This window comes from Jaculus jaculus, chromosome X (genome assembly GCF_020740685.1).
Source record: "Jaculus jaculus isolate mJacJac1 chromosome X, mJacJac1.mat.Y.cur, whole genome shotgun sequence".
NCBI lineage: Eukaryota > Metazoa > Chordata > Mammalia > Rodentia > Dipodidae > Jaculus > Jaculus jaculus.
In genome coordinates this window covers 103,199,271-103,221,329 of record NC_059125.1, presented here as the reverse complement: position 1 = coordinate 103,221,329, position 22,059 = coordinate 103,199,271, and the positions used below count along the sequence as shown (strand labels likewise).

Below are 22,059 nucleotides of genomic sequence, written 5' to 3'. Positions count from 1 at the left end.
TGCCACCACAGTCCTTGCCTGCTCGCCCTCCGGCTAGCTTGCTCGCTTCCCCTCGTCCAGAGAGAGAGGTCAACAGCATCCTGGAGCCGCCGTGTCACTCCCTGACAGCCATGAACTGCAGCGAGAGTCAAAGGCTGCAAGCCCTCTTGAGCCGCCTGCTACTCGAGCTGCACCATCGGGGCAATGCCAGCGGCCTGGGAGCGGGCCCCGGCCCGAGCATGGGCATGGGGGTCGTGCCTGATCCTTTCGTGAGCCGCGAGGTGACAAGCGCCAATGGTGACGACACCTATCTCTACATCCTGCTCATTATGATCTTCTATGCCTGCCTAGCCGGAGGCCTCATCCTGGCCTACACCCGCTCCCGCAAGCTCGTGGAGGCCAAGGAGGAGCCATCCCAGGCTTGTGCCACTCAGCAGGAATGGTCCCCCGTGTCTGCAGACGCTGAGACTGCCGTTGGCTCCCTGGCTGATGGCAGCTGCCAATGCATCCCTGCAGCTCTTCCAGCTCTAGCTCAGGGCGCCGAGCGGGTCTAGATCCATCGCCCCAGCTTGCTCTTCGCACTTGCACGCTCTTCATCTTGCTTATGCACGGGCCCAGCTCCTGCCCTTTACAGCCCCGGGCTCGCCTCCCCCCAATGCCCAGACAGTGATGAGAAGACCTGGTCTGAAAGGCTCTAGGAGAAGCACCGCCTTCTTCACACCTGGCCATGCTTTTCCCTCCTCTCCTCCCATGCCTCCAGCCCCACCCAGCACAGTCAACTGAACTAAACCTGCTCTCATCTTTCCCAAACAGCACTGACACCGCGCTCCAGTCTACTGGGACTGAACACACACGTCCATCGCTTGGCATTGAATCGAAGCAATGAAGTCTAGCAGAACTCTGGGCCTTCTAACTGGCCGCGATACCACAGGTTGTCCAGGACTGTTCACATTCTGTAGCGCCAATGGGCTTGCCATCACTGGCTTCCTATTGCTTTAGGGACAAAGACAAAGAAAATGATATGTCCTCAGACATCTTGTCCCTTCTTTTCTCTTCAGCAGGGAGCTAGGGAGACACTTAGGACCACTTTGTAGGATAGATTGGAGAGTAAAATGTTGAGGGGTGGTGCTCAATGGGAGGGGAAGCTATGGCCCCAGAGGTATGTCTGTGTGTGTGTGTGTGTGTGTGTGTGTGTGTGTGTGTGTGTTTGTCTCCTCTGTTGACATACCAAAGATAACTTGTCTGGGTATTAGCATGTTGGGCACCTGGCCTGGGGAAACTATGAGTATAATTGCTTCACCCAGTACTTGCAAATGCTTCCTGTTTATTGATTCAGTTATGATTACAGTGTGTGCTTCATCTATGGAGCATGGAGCTCAGGTATTCCCAGTTCCTCTGTAACCCTGGGAATGCCAGAGGCAGGTAATAAAGGTTGTTAATTAATAACCCAAGACTCTTCTCTTCAAGCTCCCAGCCCTGAGACAGTATAAATGGAGAAAGAAGCTTCTCTGTTTTTCTTTTGAGAATGATGTTTGGGTGTGGGAGTTGGGCTGTTGTGAGATCAATATTCATGATGGGCTCAATATGGTAGTCACGGTTGTGGGGAAAGAGTCTGAGCTGGGCATTCTGGTGCTCAACTGTAGTCCCAGCTCCTCAGGATATTGAGGGAGGAAGATTGCTTGAGCCCAAGAATTCAAGGCCTACCTGGGCCACATGGTGAATAAATGGCTTTTATGGCCAAATGGAATATTTTCTCTTATTTCTGAATCACTTTAAAATACAACAATGTTAAATAAGTATTTCCTACTTTCTGTTGCAGTTGTTCATTATGCACATTATAAAAAGTCTCCCCGGCCCATCACTGTTAGCTAGTATCAAAACTAATTTTTAGAAGCCACCTTTATAATTCTATAAGATTTGTCCAGTGTAAATCTCAAGCCAGAAGAAACATGCTACCACAAAGTAGTGTGGACAGAATTAGAGGTATATGTCCTCACTGGGAGGGATGGGAGGGTTGAGACAGGATCTCACTATGCAATCCAAACTTACCTCGAGCTTAATATGTATCTCAGGGTGACCTTGAACTCATGATTCTCCTTTTCCAGCCTCCCAAATGCTGGGATTACAGGTAGTGCCATCATAACAGGATCTAGAGGTGTCTGCTTACTGATGCATTCTTCTTGTCTCAAGGTTGTCAGAAACTAGCCTGCTTAGGGCTGAATGCTTAAGCCTGATGACAATGGTCTGGGCTTCACCAAATGCGGATGAAATTGCCTCCTAAGAATAAGCCAAATTGCTTCAATTTAGGTGATTTTTCAGTAATAATAGCATAAAGGTATTATGGGTCACTCAAATGCCCTCATAATATACAAACCTCATTTGAGGCATTGTCTTTGACCTTCAAAGCCTGTCTAGGGTTTTACTGTAGCTATCAATATGTTAAAGGAACTTACGTTCATTCCCAAGCTTTACTTCTTAAGCTTACAATGGCATTGTCCTCTTGGACCCTCTCCAGTCCCAGTTCCTTCCCTTGATGATAGGCGCTGGGCATTGGGCAAGAATCCAAGACAGTGATCAGAAGACAGGGGCTGCTGTGAGAACCATCCCAGCTATGCAGGAATGGTACAGTATCCAGCAGAGCTGAAGGCCATGGGTGGCAGTCCCAAGCACTATGTTTTAAGTAAGGTCATACCAGTCATTTATCTGACATAACTGGGGACACAAAGTTATTTTGATAATGAAGTGTACTCATAGTTTAGTTGTTAAGACTTTCCAATATATGTGTACCATTATCAACATTTATAAGTACATATTGCTAAAAATAAGTTAGATATAGTTAAGACCATGCCAGTAAAGAAGCATTACTGTATCAGTAGCAGAAAACAAATGTCATGCCAAACCATTTGTGCTTTGAAGAACAGTTTACTCTTTTCATAATAAGCTAAGGTGCCTTCTAAGAACATGCACTCACAGTAGAAGTTATAAGAGTTTTCTCACTTTGAGGAAAGTAAACCAGCCTGGGAGAGAGTGATCTACATTACTGTGTGCTTGTTTTGGTCTACTTCCATAGATGCTACTGTGCCCAAGATAATGAAATTGCTTCAAAGTTTGTACAGCCAACTATATTGCAGACAGTGGCGGTGCCAATAGCATTTAAACACCCACGTAACAGGCTGTCCTGCTCCTCTGCATATACATACACAGTGTGTTTTATTCAGGTCCCAATCTTATTATTCTTTTGTGTTGGTTTTCCGAGGTAGGGTCTCACTTTAGCTTAGGTTGACCTGGCATTCACTATGTAGTCTCAGAGTGGCCTCAAACTCACAATGATCCTCCTGCCTCTGCCTCCCCAGTGCTGGGATTAAAGGTGTGTGCCACCACGCCTGGCCTTCAGGTTCCAAGCTTTTATCCACAACAATGATGAAGCAGAAGGCCTAAGCTCCCTTTAACTTCAAGCCCCCAACAGAGGGACTGGGAGACATTTGGAGTTGTGATGCTCACAAGTGCTCATCAACAGCACAAAAAATAAACAAAAGCTTTTCTTCCATTACAAACATTTTTATGTGGTACATTTCACTTGTCTGGAGGAGTCTTTCTTTTGTTTCTAGTTATTATCTTCTGTTCAGTTTGCCTGCTATAAATCCAAGATTTATACTTAATTTGTATCAGCAGAAATAAAAGGGTCTGGGCAGATTTCCAAACAATTTTACCTAGTTGCTAAAGCAAATCTACTCTGGAGAGAGAGAGAGAGAGAGAGAGAGAGAGAGAGAGAGAGAGAGAGAGAGAGAGGAGAGAGAGCACTCTGGACCAAGAAGCAGAACATTGTCTTTGCCAATTAAACAGTTTTGTTTCTTGGAGTATGCTTCTTAACTTTCTGGCCTCAGTTCTCCACAGCTTTGGAGAATTTAGAGATCATAAATGGGATTGGGCTAGGAGAAATACAGCAGCTACCATATAGTAAATGGTGTTTAGTTAATGCTTTCCTTGCCCTTCCTGAGAGTATCTTTGGCAGTTAGGTGGGGGAAATGGAAGGAAGAGAAAAATTCTCCACTCTTCATAATTTACTCTTATTACCAAAAGAAGACTGGCAATATGTGCTTAGCCAACACCTCCCAGAATCCTGAGCCTACCACCCCCATCTCAGAATATTGCCTGACCAGAAAACCAGGCATAACTGCCTCACCAATCTATCCTATTACCCTTTATCTGCAGGCCATAGAGCCTTAAAATATGGCTATAAAACCATATTAACATGTCTCAACCAGGACTAGCATATAGGCTTTTGAAAGTACAGGCCCAAGAGTGATTAGAAGAAAGCATGAGAGAAAAGAATGAGGGCAAGAATCATGGGCTGCTATATATTTCCTTTCCTTTCTTTACCTGACTGCCCAAGGCTACTTCCCAAGGATGAAAAAGAGGAAGCATAAACTGAACAATTTATGCATCTGTAGCTGCTCTATTTTTCTTAGCTCCTTTCCATTCATAATCTCAGTTGATCCTCAAGAGGGGGGTCCTAAGTAACTGGCACCATCTCTCAGGGTCATGGGGTTTTTGTGGGTTAGGTAGGAGGAAAAGCAGTGCAGAATTCTGTGAAAGTAAGAGAACATAACTGAGGGCCACTATGGATAAACAGATTGGATGGGTCAGCTTAGATGAGCTTGAACCACTCACCAAAATTGTCTGTGGGAGAAAAAAAAATGGCTAGAAAACCATTTTCATCCTTTGTGTGACTTTCTTGCAGCTTGCCCAGGAAAATAATATGATAAAAGCAACTCTTTACTTCTATCCTAGGCCTCAGAGTAAGACACCATATGACCCTTCAGTTTGCCATTGGCTGGGTTTTGAGGGAAGACAGAGTCACAGTCAAAACTGTAGCCTGTACCGCTTCCTCTGAAGAAAGTACAGCCAGGGCAGGAAGAGGATACCTCAGATATACATTGTACAATAGTGGCAGAAAACACATCGTGCACCTTTGCTGTGTTGTTTTCAGTGTAGTTAAAAAAAAACAAAACACCAAGAGCATGCACATTGTTGAGACAGTGTACTTTTAATCCAGAGAAAGAGGCAAACAGCTAAGTTATACAGAAATGACTGAACTTAATCATTGTCTCAGATGGCCTTCTCTCCCAAGGACACTCACATTTTCAGTGGATTACTTAGGGCAAGGGAAAGATAAAACTAAAGGAACTCTAGTTATGGGTCTCAGTGGAATCACAATGGAGAGCTATCTTAGAATATTTATCTGAGTTGGGGATGATACTGAGTTTGCTGTACTTCTTTTAACTCATAATATACTGTTCTTACAGCCAGGTGTATTTAGGATCCTGGGGGTGGCATTAGGTTGGTCATTAAATACTGAGTGGCAGTTATTTGAATTTTACCAAATTTCCACTTACCTGACCCACAAAATGTCCATTCATAGCAATATCTAAGGACAACGGGTGTCCCGTTGTTTCTCTTTAGTGTCTAGATGTGATCTAATAGGCATGGAAGATCCAACAGGCCTGGCAAGAACAAGACAAGCAACATGTTAATTTTGTTTCACATCTCTCATAAGACCACTTTTCGAGGGTCACTGAGAACTCATTTGCCCTGTCCTGGTCAAAACTTCTCCTTGCCTCTGTTAGTCCTAGTCCTTCATATTTGTTCTATGTCTAGTAACAAGACGTAAGGTTCTTATTCATCCCCACCTAACTATGATTCATCCCTGCAATGACCCTGTGGATGGATCTTTAATAGGAGCTCTCAGACACATGAGTAAGCAGGGGGACACAAGGAGGGTACTTGTCTTAGGACCTGCCTATCCAATATGAGAAAGGTTAGCTGTGTCTGTCACATTATTGTAGTAAGATCCTCAGGGACAAAACTTTGGCTATTTTCCTTTTCCCCACTGATTCTTGAGAAACTTGCAAGATTGGAAAATTGGCCATCTAAGAACATCTTCATATGAGCCTTCTAGGGTGGACAATGAAAGAACTAGGTTTAGGCAGAAAAGAAAATAAACATTTGGCCTATTATCGATTTGACCCTCTGTCCACAGGAAAGCTGCCTTCATAAACAGGACCCAACAGGAAGACCAAGAAGAGTGAGGAAACAAATATTAGAATGGCTCCCTCAGGCTTGTGATGGAGAAAGTCTTATTATCTTGTAAGTTTGTGCCAAGCCGAGGCCATCGTTAGATAGCAAGGTCTTGTTTAGAGGTGGATGCTCAAGAATCAGGTGGAATACAATGTTGCACATATTCCAAGAAACTGGTAGGACCCTTTGGAAGTGTGGACTTTTTTCACTAACAAGTCCAGAGGCTGGTCATCTAGAGTCTCTGCCTTTTGATTTTCTCCATCACTCACTAAAGTAGAAGAGTGTAGTATTCAGGACATAGACATTAGAGCCAGGCTGTCTGAGCCCAAGCTTATGACCTGTCATTCATTGGCTATGTGTATGAGTTACTGTCCCATTGCTGGTACAAAATATATGATCAGAAACAACTTACTGAAGCAAAAAAGTTTAGTTTGGCTACTGGTTTCAAGAGGAAGTTTCATCATGGCAGGGAAAGCATGGCAGGAACAGGAAGCTAACTCATATTGTTATATCATCATGGAGGAAGTAGAAAATGGAGAATTTTCTGCTTGCTTTCCCCTTTTCACATAGTCCAGGAACCTGTCCCATGGATGGTGCTGCCCACAGTTAGGTGGGTCCTTCTAGCTCAACTAATCTAATATAGAACAACCCTTACAGACATGCATGACCAGTCATTTGTTTACATGGTGACTCTACATCCTGTCAAGCTGACAAACAGAGATCAATCACCACAAAGGTTAACATCAGAAAAGTAACTTAACCTTTTCTAAGCCCTTTATCCCATTTATAAAATGGGTATAATAAGTAGTTTCCACATCACCAGGGCCATCATATTCAATAGGTGACAGTACCTGGCCAAGGGTAGATCCAGGGTACATGAGTAATGATGTTGGTGATTCATATATGCAAAGAGAAGCTGTAAAGTACTTTCTTTAAATGAAGGTTTCCAATGCAATAAGGAAAGATATTTAAAAATCATATGAGGAGGTCACTAAGATCAATGGTAAGAACAAATTTTCTATCCATGAAGTTGTGAAGAAAGAAATATAAATTTATGTTAAATTTGCTAATATACTTCATACTATAAAAGATAGAGCCACTGTGCATGTTTGCTGCTGAGTTTAGATGGAAAAAGAAAGCTAACATGGTGCCATGTGTTTGTAGCCTCTGCTATGTAACAAGAGAGGGCAGGAACATCACTTGAACTCAGTCTGAACAATATAGAGAGATGTCTCCAAAAGAGGGCGGGGATTTTTAAGATTAATTTGTAAAGCAATCCTTTTGTATAACTCTTTTAATGTTTAATTGATACTATATCAATATATAACCCTTTGAAATTCTATGGTTTAATGCACTTTGATACATACATGAAATATCATTGAAATACAAAAAATAAAATTATCCATCACCCTCAAAAATTTCCTTGTATTCCTTCTGTGTGTCATCCTCCTTCTGGCCAGACAGATGGTCTGCTTTTGACTGCCATGAATTAATGTGCATTTCCTATAACACATGTAATCATGCAGGTCTTACATAAGTAGTGTCAGTCACTGTGAGGCCATGAATGCTATGGCCATTTTGTGTCTGGATTAAAGTATTGCAAAACACTCCTCCCTTTCCTTTGGATTTTACATTCTTTCTACCACCTCTTCTGCAATGGTCCCTGAACCTTGGAGGGTGTGATAGAGATGTCTCACTTAGTGCTGGATATTCCACTATTATTCTTCTAAGCATTTTGAGCCTTGCCAGTGGTCACTGCCATCTAAAAAGAAAAGATCTTCTAATCAAAAGTGAGAGATTAATATATGGACATAATAATCAGCATTTAGAGAGCAGTTTAATGGGGTGCATGATTCTTTGCATCATCCCTCATGCTCAGATGCTTGAATAATATTTATAAAGTATTTATAGAATAGCTAAATATCTTCTGAAGAAATAAATGATCTTCCTTTTTTAGCCCAACTCTATGGACAGTTCTACTGGTCATGTGCCCACCCTAGAATCCTTCACTATCCTACCTTTGGCCCTACCACTGCTGTCTAATCTTCAGTCCTGAGTGACCCCATTCGAAGTGGCTGTTTCCACTTTTGGCTCATTGGAGAAACCCTGCTTATCGGGTTCCTTGCCAATGCTGCTCTCTACCCTGAGCTGGCCCCTCTAGCTGTTCGACAATCCATTCATTCCTCGCTTGCTGACTCCCTATCACATTCCCTACAGCAGCTGCTGCAGACTTCCTGCTCCTCAAGCCCCCAGCCCCAGCCCCAGCCCCCCCTCATTCTCAGGAGATGACTTCACCTCCTGCATTACTGGGAAGATTGAGGCCAAAGGACAGGAGCTCCTTGGGCTTCCATCTGAGCTGTCTCCATACAGCCATCTGAAGTGCTTCCGTCTCTCAGGAAGAAGCGCTCTCTCACCTTGTCAAGGTTAAGCTCTCCACTGCTATGAATAATATCAATAACAACAACAGGGAGAAATAAAATGGGGGCTGCCCTTGCATACTGAATGAAGCCCAGAGAAAACAACTGTGGCTTTGATTGAAAAGCAGTGTCGTGAACATATATTATTTATTTTTTCCTGAGCTTAAAATCTCCTTTTTACAAAAGTTAGCCAAATGCATAAATAAACTTAGTCCTCCATGCCTGGGGGTTGCATCTTTGCAGATTCAACAAATCAAGGGTCAAAAATAAATGAAAATTGGGCTAGAAAAAAGGTCCAACAGTTAAGGCATTTTCCTGAAAAGCCTAATGACCTGGGTTTGATTCCCCAGTACCCACATGGAGCCAGATACATAAAGGGGTGCATGCATCTAGAATTTGTTTGCAGTGGCTGGAGGCCCTGGCATTTTTCTTTTTCTGTTCTGTCTATCACACTCTGCTTGCAAATAAATAAACTGAATGAAAAATATTACATCTTTATTGAACATGTGCAGTCCTTTTCATTGTCATCATCCCCTAAGCAGTGCAATTCCCTGAACTGTTTACTTAGGATTAATTGTTTTTTGTAATCTAGAGAGGATTAAAATGCTAGGAAGAATGTGCATAGGTAATATACCACTATTACACAGGATCACAATATGTTGCCCAAGGTTATCTTGAGCCTCTGGGCTCAAGTGATTCTCTTTTCACAGATTCCTGAGTAGTTGTGACAGATAAATGACACTATACCTGGCTGATGTCATTTTATATAAGAGACTTGAGAATCCTCAGATTTTTGGTAGCTCTGTGTTCATTTACCAATCTCTTGAGGATATATGGCTTACTTACTTTCTTTGTCCAAGTGTCTGATCAACCACCACATCCTCAAAGCATACAGAATTTTTCTTTTTTTCTTTTTGTTTATTTTTATTTTTTTTATTTGAGACCAATAGACAGACAGAGAGACAAAGAGGCAGAGAGAGAGAATGGGCAACCCAGGGGCTCCAGTCATTACAAACGAACTCCAGATGCATGTGCCACCTTGTGCATCTGGCTTACATGGGTCCTGGGGAATCACACCTTAAACCGGGGTCCTTAGGCTTCACAGGCAAGTGCTTAACTTGTATCTCTCCAGACCCAAGAATTCAGCACTTTTCATGTGTTATTTAATTAACCTTCATGGCAAGTTTGTTGGGCAATACCATTTTTTTAATAGATGAAGAGGTTAAAGATGTGAAAGGTTAAGTAATATTGGGTAATATAGCTTATAAATAGTGGAACTAGGACTTTAGGACTTTATAAAGCTACAGCTTTCTCTTTTTTTCTCTCCTCTCCTCTTTTTACTTTATGTCTTCCCTCCCCTTTCTTTTCTCTTATAGTTCAGAATATTGTCTTTATTGCACTCTTCACTTTGTGGAAATTGGGCAAAATAGAGATCATCTGCAAAAAAGGAAGGGAGACAAATTAGGGGAACTCATGAACAATCTTGCCAGATTAGGGAGTTTGAACCTCATCCTGTAAGCAATGACGGCCAAACATTAATAAGCAGTACTGCCTTGATTCTATTTTGTTTGTGAATGTGTGCCTTGATTACACATTCCCTGCTAATAAAAGTCTTGCTGAAAATGGGCTCAGGGCTTATCATCTGAAAGACATAGTGCCTCTCAGTTCCTAGCATTTTAACACTAAGATACTGTATGAGTCTGTATTTGCCATACCTTACCATTCCTCTTTCAGGTCAATTCAATACCCTGTCATGCAGGACGTAGCAGAAAGCTACTTGTGTGGAAGGAGGGGGGTGAAGTAAAAGGGAAGGATTACTGATTGAAAACCCTTTGGAATACATTGTAAATCACACAGATAAGACTTCCTGTTTTGTTGCTTACTTGTTCTGTAACTTTGGGTGACTTATTGGGTACTTTTTGTTGTTGTTTGTGAGACAAGGCTTCACTCTATAGCCCAGGCTAGCCTACAACTTACTATATAGCCCAATGCTGCCCTCAAATTCTAACTTATGTTGGCCTCAAATTAGCAGCAATCCTACAATTCTGAGTCCTGGCATTACAGGCATGAGCTACCATACCCCAGGCTTTTTAAAAAATATATTTTATTTTTATTTATTTGAAAGAGAGAAAGGGAGGGAGGGAGAGAGAATGGGTGCACCAGGGCCTCCAGCCACTGCAAACGAACTCCAGACACATGTGCCACCTTGTGCATCTGAGTAACGTGAGTCCTCGGGAATAGAACCTGGGTTCTTTGACTTTGTAGGCAAACACCTTAACCACTAAGCAATCCCTCCATCACCCCCAGGCTTTTTTCCCCTTCTTTTAAATAGTAATTTAGAACCAGGTATGAGGGCAAACACCTTTATTTTTTTAATTTTTTTGTTTACTTTTATTTATTTATTTGAGAGCAACAGAGAGAAGGAGTGTGTGTATGGGGGGGGGGAGAGAATAGGCATGCCAGGGCTTCCAGCCACTGCAAACCAACTCCAGACATGTGTGCCCCTTTGTGCATCTGGCTAATGTGGGTCCTGGGGAATCCAGCCTCAAATAGGGGTAGTTAGGCTTCAAAGGCAAGCACTTAATGACTAAGCCATCTCTCCAACCCACCTCAAGGCTTTTTAAGACAAATTCTCACCACTATGCAGCATAAGCTGGCCTTGAAATCACAATCCTTCAGTTTCAGCTTTCCAAGTACCAGGATTACAGCAGTGTGCCATTATGTCTGGCCTGTGACTTAACTTCTTGAAAGCTTAGTTTTCCTGTGATAATAACAAGGCCTGTCTAACCACAGAGAGTTAGGAAGTGAGATGCATCTAAAATGCATTCTGAGAGATTTGATACGAGATTAGCTATTGTTATTAGTTGCTCAATAAATGAAAAGGAATATTCAGGAAATTCCCAAATTCATAATGTACAGAATCTTGAGAACAGTGATGGATGACTGGACTGGAGTTGCCAACTGCTATCAATAGGAGCAATCCTCTTGGGTTCATCTTAGACTGGAGTCAGATTGTGGGAGTTAAACTCAACTAGAGCAGTTTAAAATACATGCTTTCCACACATTCTCTGTAGAGGGAAATGAGTGAGGCTTGTATAAACTATACATGTAGATGATCTGTAGACCTTCAGTGGTTTGCTTTGTAGGGGAAATGATTTAGCACAGCCAGGCCCTGGCATGGTGACTCTGTATACACAAGGTAGCAAAAACTTAAGGCTTCTGGGCAATAGATGTTAGAAAGAAAGCAAAACCCTATAAAATGGACAATCCTCCTCCTTCACCTTATTTTGCTACTCTTCTTTCTCCCTTCTCTTATTTGAAAGCCTTCACAAATACCAAAAAAAAAAAAAAATTGCTGATGTCTGTTTTTAAGTGAGAATATGATGGGATGCATGCATTGTCAAAACTCTCATAAATATTGCTGAGCCTTTCTTTCAGGATTGAGAAAGTACTTAAGAATATTATAAGACCCCAGTGGGGCAGAATCATCTTTTGTGCAGATCTGTATTTCTACAAACTATATCAAATTTTCTGCAATCTGCATGGAATCTAAGTCACTCCTTGAGTAAATGAAATAATTGACATGGCATACTATTGGCCCATTTACACAATTCAATGGTTTTAGTACAGCATATTCATAAGATTGTGAAGCTATCACTGATATAAATTTTAGGACATTTTTGACAATGTCATACATGTAAACAATGCATTATGGTCATATTCACCCCATGACTCTCATGTCTCTCTGCCTACCATTCCCACTCACCCTCTTAGTCTTCCCAACTCACACCCCTTCTACTTTCATGTCTTTTTTTTTTGTTTTGTTGTTGTTGTTTTCATTTTATGCAGGTTTGTTGATGTGGGGTTGGGGTCTTGGGAAGGATTAGATCTCCTTAAGATGCAGGAGACCCTCAGGCATATGAAACCTAGTGTCAAGTTCTTGTGCAAGTTATCAACAAACTGAAAAATGTGGACACACAGAAAGTTAAGTTTTGAGAATTTATTAAATATCCTGTGAGAAGAGGAGAGCAGAAAATAGGAATTTCTCCCCTTCCTAAGGTAAAGACCACAGAAGAATTTCCCTTACAAGCTTCTAGGGGACTGGAAGAATAAGTAATGCACTTACATGTATTTCAGGACCATTTATATAAATTGGACATACAATTTTAATGAGCCTCATCACCAGGCTCAGGTGTGTAAGGATGTACATGCTTGGGTGGTGGGCCCTGGTGGAACATTGATTTAGGAAGAGCCTACCTCTAGGGGCTAAGCCCATGAAATTGAGGAAGAAACGGGCCACTGTTGCTGTGAGTTGTTGTCTTCATCTTTGATGAGATTGAATCAGAGAAGAGATCTGATTTTGCAACTTCAGTATGCAAGGTGGAATCTGTTCTTTTGGGGGCCAGTCCCCTATCAGAAAAAAAAGCTATCTTGCTCCTAATCTACATCAAAGTTGTTGTGTGTTCATAATTGCATCAGCCATATCATATCTAGAAAAAGTCCTGTCATAACGATTGTCTCCAGCTTCCAGCTCTTAAATTCTTTCTCTGTCTCTTCTGGAGCATTCCTTGTGCCGTAAAGGGGGTGATGTAGATGTCCCATTTAGGGCTGAGCATTCTGCAGTCACTTGTTCTCAGTACTTTGACCAGTTAAGAGTCTTTGCATTGCAAAAGGGCACTTTTGTGGTCACAGCTGAGAGTAGTATTAGTTTATGGATACAAATAGAAATATTTAGAAAGCAGTTTGACAATATGTGCAGTAAAAAAGCAAAAAGTAGTAGATTCCGTCCCCCACCTAGGGTCTGTGACCTCCTAAGTCATAGACTTTTTACTAGGTTTATTAGTGCCAGACATATATTCTGTCCTGAGAAGAAATTCTCAAATCCAGTCAGAAAGTTGTTGGTTTTGTCCAAAACAGACATACCACTATTACACCAGTGGGCATATCTTACCTTCTATGTTGATATTATAGTATTAAGGGACCACAACTGGGTAAGAATATTGATGACTTTTCTTCCTAAGCAGCCTGCATAGCAACTTCCGACACTATGAATATTAGCCAACAGGGAGGAAGTTTCCATTTCAGGTCCAACTTGATTTCTGTGTCCTGCAACTAAAGTATATGGCATCGTTAGTAATAAGAACTTACCATCTAGTACTAGTGGGAAACCAAAAGCAATGGTAATATCCTGTACTTTTTGGGGGGAAGAGGTCTGCTGGGGCTTCCCTGACCAATAACGCATAGGGAGGTATCACACATATGGCATGGGAATTTCCACTTAGTAACCTTTGGGTTCTGGTGTCAGCACTATCTACTTGCAGAGTTCCTCTATTCAGGCTTTTCTTCTTTATAAATTATTTTTCTTAATATATAAAGTAGTTGTTCTCCATATCACTTTTTTGTATGACACTCCCAGTCCTACTCCTTCTTCCCTCTTTTTACCATCCCCTACCTTGTCCACATTTAAACTTTCTATGTCTAGCATTCACCTCCCTTTGATATCACATGCAGTCTACTATCCTTCCTTGAAGTAGTTCCTTTCTTGTTGCTTAAACAAAACACTGGATCAGAAGCAGCTTATGGAAAGAAAAAGGCTTAATTCTACAAATCTGAGGGAAAGTCTATCATAACAGGGAAAGCATCATATGAGCAGACAGCCAGCATCAAATCTTTATATCAGCAGGTAGGAAGGAGCAGGAGTGAGGTGAGTGGGACAAGCATGGCTGGACTATAAAACCCAAGGCCTGCCTTCAGTGACACATCTCTTCCAGCAAGGTTCCACCTCCCAAAATTCCACAACTTTCTGGAGGAGTGCCACCATCTGGGAATTAAGCTTCAAAACACATGAGACAATGGAGGCATTTTACATTCAAAACCACCACACTCCCCTTAAGGCTATTTCCCAACTTATGGCTCCCTTCTTTTTTTTGAATTTTTTGTTTATTTATTTATTTATTTATTTATTTGAGAGCAACAGACAGAGACAGAGAGAAAAAGAGGCAGATAGAGAGAGAGAGAGAATGGATGCACCAGGGCTTCCAGCCACTGCAAACGAACTCCAGATGAGTGCACTCCCTTGTGCATCTGGCTAACGTGGCTCCTGGGGAATCAAGCCTCGAACCGTGGTCCTCAGGCTTCATAGGCAAGTGCTTAACCGCTAAACCATCTCTCCAGCCTTCATGGCTCCTTTCTTGCTTCCTGGCCCCTAATGACTCTCATCCCATTTAAATATAGAAATTTGAAACGTCGAAGCTAGGACCTGCATATGAGAGAGAATATACAATGTTTTTATTTCTTGGCCTAGGTTGCCTCACTCAATTTAATATTTTTCAATTCCATCCATTTTCCTACAATTTTCATTTTTACTTTTTAAATTTTATTTCTTGATGCCCCAAAACTAGAAGGGTGTTTGAGATTTCCATGTTTAAGATCAGCAGGTTACTTTCTTGTTGCTGGGATAAAATACACAACCAGAAGCAGCTTATTGAAAGAAAGAGTTTATTTCAGGTTACAGTTCCAGAGGATAGAGTCCATCATGGTAGAGAAAGTATGTTGGGAGTAAGATCACATCAATAAGGAGGAAAGGAGAGAGCAATGAATGCTGAACACTCAACTAGCTTTTTTTTTTTTTTTATATAGTCTAAGCCCCAGTCCATTGAATATCTCTACAAACAGGGTGGGTCTTCCAGCTTCAATTAATCTAGTCTAGAAAAACCCTAACAGACATGCTAAGAGATTTGTTTCTGTATTAGTTATAAATCCTGTCAAGTTGACAACCAGAGATTAACTATCACAAGCCACAGAGCTCTACCTGTCCAATATCACTTTCTTTTCTGGAAACCACTGAATAGCTGAGTTGAGTGCAGAGGCAGGACGAATGGCCCTATCTCTAATCTTCTTCCACACTGACTCAGTGGTCCCCCAAACCAAGCCAGCTTATGTCTGGAATCTCTCCAAGTTGCTATTGACTTTTCCCATCAGCCCTTGAGCCTCGGTATTCACTCAGAAGCTCAGTAAGTCTCTTGGTACCAAGCCACTCTTCTTACCAGAAGGGCTTAAACCCATTGTAATGGACCAGAGAAGGAGCAGGAGCCAGGATTTAGCCAGCAGTGCCCAAGTCATTCTCTTCTCTCCTCAGTAAATAAAACTCATCTTCTCTGAGTTGTCTTGTTTTCCCTACAGCAAGCAATATTTATTTTCTTCTTCCATTTGAAATGGATCAGTAGCAACTTGGTACCTCTGACATAAGAACCCAGCATCTCCACTCCTATCACTTCCCCACCTTTTGGCTAAGATCAAGTGTAGCACCTGCACTATAAGGCAGGGTATTTGTTTTTATAGTTTTACAGTTGGAGGACAACCTGGGTTGGAGAAGATTTGTATGTGTTTGCTTCTATTTCTTATTTATTTAAGAGACAGAAAGAGGGAGACAGAGATGGGAGAGAGAGACAGAGAGAGAGAATGGGCACACTAGGGCCACTAGCTACTTCAAATGTACTCTAGATGCATATGCTCCCTTGTGCATCTGGCTTATATGGGTCCTAGAGAGTTGAACCATGATCCTTTGGCTTTGCAGGCAAATGTTTTAACTGCTAAGCAATCTCTCCAGCCCATGTTTCTGTTTAAGAAGACAGATATGTGAGCATGTTCAGATGCTAATGTGGTTTGAAAGAAAGATGTCCTTCATAGGTTCATGTGCTTGAACAATCAGTCCCTAGCTGGTGGCACTGTTAGAGCAGAGTGTAAAACTTTATGGAGGTGGAGCTTTGTGGAGGAATTTGGTCACTGGGGCAGGCCTTGGGATTCTGTGGCCCAGCCTGGTACTTAAATTCTAGTCAATAGCTGGGTATGCTGGCACTTGCCTTTAATCCGAGCACTTGGGAGGCAGAGGTAGGAGGATTGCTGTGAATTTGAGGCCACCCTGAAACTACATAGTGAATTCCAGGTCAGCCTGGGATAAAGTGTGACCCTAACTTGAAAAAAAACAACAACAAAACCTAGTCAAAAGCATATGGCTGGAAATGCCATAGGCCTAAGGGTGAAGCTACTACAGTTGTTTGACTAAATGGATATGTTTTACTCAGTAAACTACCCTCTAAATATTTATGCTCATATATTAGGGCTGTTCTTACCTTTAGTCAGAAAAGCTTCTTTCTGCAGTTGGTATTGACTACTGGGAACACTAAAAATCTCATCAAAGTGCTGATAATAAATGACTTTGGCATGTTTATCACTAAATGAGGAATCTAAATACCCTCTCTACGCTCAGGTATCATTGTAGAAGAGGAGGCAAAAAATAATCTAAGTCCCAGAGGATGGAGGAGAGTGGTTTGGAAGGCTGTCATCCAGGCCTGACATGACCATTACACTTATGACTTCACAGCAATTATCTTACTTGCACATTATTTGGCTCATCAGCATTCGGTCATGGAAGATGGAGGAAGGTGTAAAGCTCTGATCCTCCTTGCAGAGTTATTGGTAGTCAGCATTGGCTGAGGGAGAAAGGGAACATTTTCTTCAGTGGTATATCCACTGTAATTTGCACATGCTTTTGTAAATAATCCCCCAACCATGCTCATGGAGGCAAATTAAAGTAAGTCAGTGTGGATCACCCACACAAGAAAAAACAATCACCAAAGTAGAAAAGGCACTAGTTGGGGGAAAGTGGATCAATAGAAGGGAGACAGAGAGGGGATATAAGAAAAGGTATAGAGAGGATTCTGCTGAAAATACCTTATATACATGTATAAAAGTTTTCAATAAAAGGTTCTATGTGATCCATCCACTCCACTACTGGACATATATTTGAAGGAGTAGAATTCAGTGTGGGAAGAGATGTGTATGTCATGTTTATGGCAGCACTATACACTCAACCTACATGTTCATCAACAGTTGAATAAAAAAGTATGTATGTTAATATATATATATATATATATATATATATATATATACATATATATATATAAAATGTATCATTCATTGATTTAAAAGAACCAATTACTATAATTTGTTACAACACAAATGAGCCTAGATATCATTACATTAAGTAAAATAACTTAGATTTAGTAAAAAAAAAAAAAAAGAAAAGGAAAGAAAAGAAAAAAGAAATCTACTGCTTTGTACTGGGATAATAGGAAGGATGCCCTGAGGGCAAGACCCAACCTACTGAAATCTCTGGCTTCTTTTCAAAGGTGGAAGCTTAAAGGGATAATGCTCCTGATGGTCAGAATAGAGGGGGCACTACAACCGTGAGCCAAGGCCAGGCTTTATTATGAGGTGCCAGTAGAACTTGGTAGTGTTGTCCATGTGGTACTGGGCTTAAAAGCATAAAAACGCAAGGTTGAAGGGATCATGGAGCATTGCACCATGGTTTTAGGGAGCTGCTGAGACTAGCCAATGTATAGCAATGAGTTGATATAAATTAGCTAAACCACAGCATGTCTCCTTTGAGCCACTTGTAAAAGAATATGAACAAGCATGTGGAAGGCCACAGTCACCCACAGTGGTACAGCCTGGCATATCCTGTACTGCCAATGCTCTTTCTGGAAAGGCACTGAGGCGGGGAGGACCAGGACATGGAAGGAAATGGAGAGTCTCCAAGGGCCTGATATCTTTCCATAACAAATGCCTCCTAAATCAAGAAGCTTCTCTAATCTTGAAGGATTGACTATTCAGCACCACATCAAGTGAGCATTCCTCACCACCTTCTGCGTAGATAGAGACTTGAAGCTGGATAGTGAAACCGGGCCTAGGAATGTCCAGGCATGAGCACTGCCTCCGCACTGGGTCTATTTTGGGAACATTTGCACATATTCTGTAGCATCATTAATACTTTGGGCAAAACAAGTGAAGGTTCAAATAAATAATACTTAGTTAATTCCTTATGCCCCATATTTTCACGTATAGCATGGTACATTCTAAACAGATATGGGGAGCAAGGTTGGTTAACTATTATGACACTTGGCCATCTGTGGGTAAAATTTGGATCTAAAAGATCAACTCCCCATTATGTGGGGCTAATGGGGGCAGAAAGGGATCAAGTCAGTGAAATCTGAGAGAATCAAGATGTGGAATGCTTGACGATAGCACATTCACACATTTCATAGAGGAAGAAGGGTAGGGTTACACCCAGCAACTGCAGATGCTTACTGGTTAAAAAAAAAAAAAAATCAACCTTAAGCATTTGCTATTTGTTGGCTGCCTTTACCACCACCAGGGGCTACATAAACAAGTCCCTGGTCCTGATATCCCTTTGCTGTTCTCTCTGGATGTCGTTCTGTGGCTTAGGTTTGCCTCTCCTGCTCATATAGCTCCCTACCTCAGGCTGTTGATGAACTTGGGCTCTGGAGGGCTTAAGCAGAAGGGCTTTGTTTTCCACATAAAGATGCACTCCAAGGGAGTGTGTGTGTGCCAAAGGGGAGATGGGCCCAGAGTGGGCTGGTGGAAAATGAGCAAACAGCTGGAGACACTCCAAGGCAAGACAGAATTTTAGATCCAGCACTGGTGGGGGCAGGAAGAAGAGATGGGGAGGGCCAGAGATGGAGCAAAGAGATGGAATGTAGGAGGTTCTGGGTCAATTAAAGCTCAACACCTGGTCTAGGACTCTGTCCCAAAATGACACATTAATGAATGCTAGGATTTGTTGAACACTTAAACTTTCCCAGGAGTTACACCTATATCTTTATCTGTAATCACTCAATCCTCTGAGGGAGGGACATCACCTTATGGTCTCCATTAAAAAAAAGTTGTAGCACAGGCCTTTAATCCTAGCACTTCGGATTATGAGGATTTCCATGAGTTCGAGGCCACCCTAAGATTACATAGTGAATTGGGCTAAAGTGATACCCTACCTCAAAAAAAAAAAGACACTGAATCCCAGAGAAGTTAAGTACCTTTTAAAGATAGTAATTACCAAATGGCAGAGATGTGGTTTGAATGTAGAGCTTGCACACTCACATTCTTCCCTCCACACAGTGTGTCGGGAATGTCACGGTGAAGGGACTCATTTTATGGATCATGTTTTCAAACTCAGGTGTCTGGCCCTTACTGCTAAATTTTCTTGTCTTCCCTCCATTCCCAAGGCTGGGAAGAGAGTCACCTTCCCCAGCTGGTCTTTTTTTTTTTTTTTAATTTATAAACCATTACAATTTTACTCAGGAATATAAAGGGAAAATGAGGGTAAAAATATGGAATACTTCACGAATTTCAGTGTCATCCTTGCGCAGGGGACATGCTAATCTTCTCTGCATTGTTCCAATTTTACTATATGTGCTGACGAAGTGAGCCCTCACCACCGGTCTTTTAAAGGCATGTCATCATGGTAGATGGGGACTGCTGGCTGGCCTGTTCTATCCTGCTTCCATCCTTTGAGATAATCTACCCTGCTTTATCCCCTTCTCCTGATTCACACCCTCTTGTGACAAGAGGGACTTGCTGAAGCAGAGCTTAATGGCTCAAGTCGTGTGTGGTTCCATGAGCACTCCCACAAGTGCCTGTACTGGCAGGAGGACCCAGACCACTTTGCCTGTCTCTCTATATATATGGGTTTTTGGTTTTTTTTTTTGCCATTTTCTGCTACAGGTGTTCACAGGGACAAAATTTCCAGGACTTGAAAACAGAGCTTTTGTTAAGTATGTGTTCAGAAAACAACTCAGTGAGGTACTGCTTTTTCCCACGTTACTGGTGTGCCTGCTGGGCCCGGCTGCTGTAGGCAGCTGGCTGCAGACAGGAGGGGATTAGCAGCTCCAAGGCTGTGAGGCTGCAGCTGACCTTCAGTGCCCGGAGCTGTGCACATCCACCCTTTGTCTGCTGCTGTCCTTCCCTCTCCTCGTCTCCCTTCCTGTTTTTCACTTGGCTGTCCTTTGTGGTCATTCTCTTCCCCAACTTTCTCAGTTCATTGTCAAATTGCTTTTTTTTTTAAATCAACACAAAGATGCACATATTTGTTAAGTTTCATTTTTAAATTTATTATTATTAAGAACATATTTCCTATGGATACATCATGTAGTGGCATCCTCTTTTCCCTTGTCCCTGACCCATTCTGCTGGGGACCCTCCTCAGTGGGATTGCAGATGTTCCCCATGGGGTTGTGGTTTATGCATTGTGGGAGTGGCAGTCAGTTATTTTGGCGGGGGAGGGAATGCTTCTGGTCATGATGTCTCAACCTGTGGCTCCCACAGTCTTTTCACCCCATCTTCCACAAAATTCCCTGAGCTGTGGTGGGTGAGTTTTAAGTCTACTTCAGTGATAAGCAGTTAGGACCCTCTGGATCTCTCCATGGTAGGTGTTGAGTATCTTCAGGGTCTGCCTCCTACACCCTTGCACTGATTATCAGGTTCAGTATGAAAGCAGCACTCTTGCTCGTCTCCCCAAATCCTCTGTGGTTTCAGCTGTGCCTTGGCTGAAGTGTGAGGGGTAATCTCCTTGTGCCTTGCTACCTTCTGGAAAAGAAGAATAGATTCTCCAACTGATAGTGAAGTCAGCATAGTTTAAATGGGACAAGCATTATTAATTTAGGGAGAATTTGATTTATGCAACCTCTCTTTTAGCCAAAGACTAGTGAGAGTTTGACACTGGAGAGCATAATCTTTGTCTCCATAGGATTCTGATCTGATTGCCACTTTCAGATATGGGTTCCTTTAAACTAAGTGGATATCTTAGCCAATCAGAAAGCCATTGGTTACCCATTGAAGCTGTGTACCACTATTGCACTGGCGTGCACATCCTGTCAGGCTACTTACGTCTGAAAAGCTTAGAGCTCTGGTTGCTCTGACCATTGTTGGCCCCTGTCCCCCAGTAGATGAACTAGTGCTTTCCAGCACTAGATGGGCCAACTGTATAGGGACTGGCTCTCTTCTGGGTTCCAGCCAGGTCTCTCCATATTATTGTGTTGACAGCATATGGTGTCTTCAGCAATAAGGTCTTACCTTTTGCCTCAGGTGGGTAATTAAGTGCTTAGGCTTCATCTCACCTTCTCCAGTGCCCTACTTTTCTGGTGCTCCCCTCTTTAGTCCTTTTGAGGGACATATCTTTTAGTCAGCCTCCAAAGACAAAGGTTTATATTGTACCAGATAAGTTTTGGATTTCGTTTTGTGGTTTTTTTTTCCCCCACACTCCCCTTCCTGTGGCCCCAAACCCTTCCATCCCCATTGTCAGGGCCTTGAGTCACCTATCAGGCATGTCAGCAACTTGATCTGGTCCAGGTTAGGAACTCAGATAAGTGACACCATGCGGCATTTGTCTTTTTGTGATTGCATGAGTTAGCTGAGTATGATCTGTTCCAAGTCTGCCCATTTGTCTCCAAATTTCATTGTATCATTTTTTTCTTACTGCTAAATAGAATTCTATTGTATAAATGCCCCATAACTTTGTTATCCATTCATCCAATGATGGGCACCTGGGTTGATTCCAGTTCTTAGCTATAATGAATTGAGCAGCTATAAACATGGTCGAGCAAATATTGCTGAAGTGAAGCATACAGCATTTAGGATAAATGCCCAGAATGGGAATTACTGGTTCTGTTCATAGCTCTGTATTCATCCATTTTGGGTATCTCCATATTGATTTCCATAGTGGTTGTACAAGT

The 22,059-nt window shown here is 42.1% G+C and overlaps 1 protein-coding gene and 1 non-coding gene across 2 annotated transcripts; one reads left to right on the top strand and one right to left on the bottom strand.

Moving 5' to 3' along the window:
• Nucleotides 1-1,353, top strand: Kcne5 (potassium voltage-gated channel subfamily E regulatory subunit 5). Its single transcript, XM_045140843.1, has one exon. It carries the CDS (start codon nt 111-113, stop codon nt 531-533), a length of 423 nt encoding a protein of 140 aa, XP_044996778.1. The 5' UTR covers nt 1-110; the 3' UTR covers nt 534-1,353.
• An 18,301-nt stretch (nt 1,354-19,654) lies between these two features.
• LOC123456812 lies at nt 19,655-19,761 on the bottom strand. The gene has a single exon (XR_006634690.1). It is a non-coding gene; the product is annotated as a U6 spliceosomal RNA (small nuclear RNA).
• Between the last annotated feature and the right edge of the window lie 2,298 nt (nt 19,762-22,059).

What these genes read in the sequence shown, in the direction of transcription:
- Kcne5 (XM_045140843.1), top strand. Translation starts at nt 111, where the DNA reads ATGAACTGCAGCGAGAGTCAAAGGCTGCAAGCCCTCTTGAGCCGCCTG.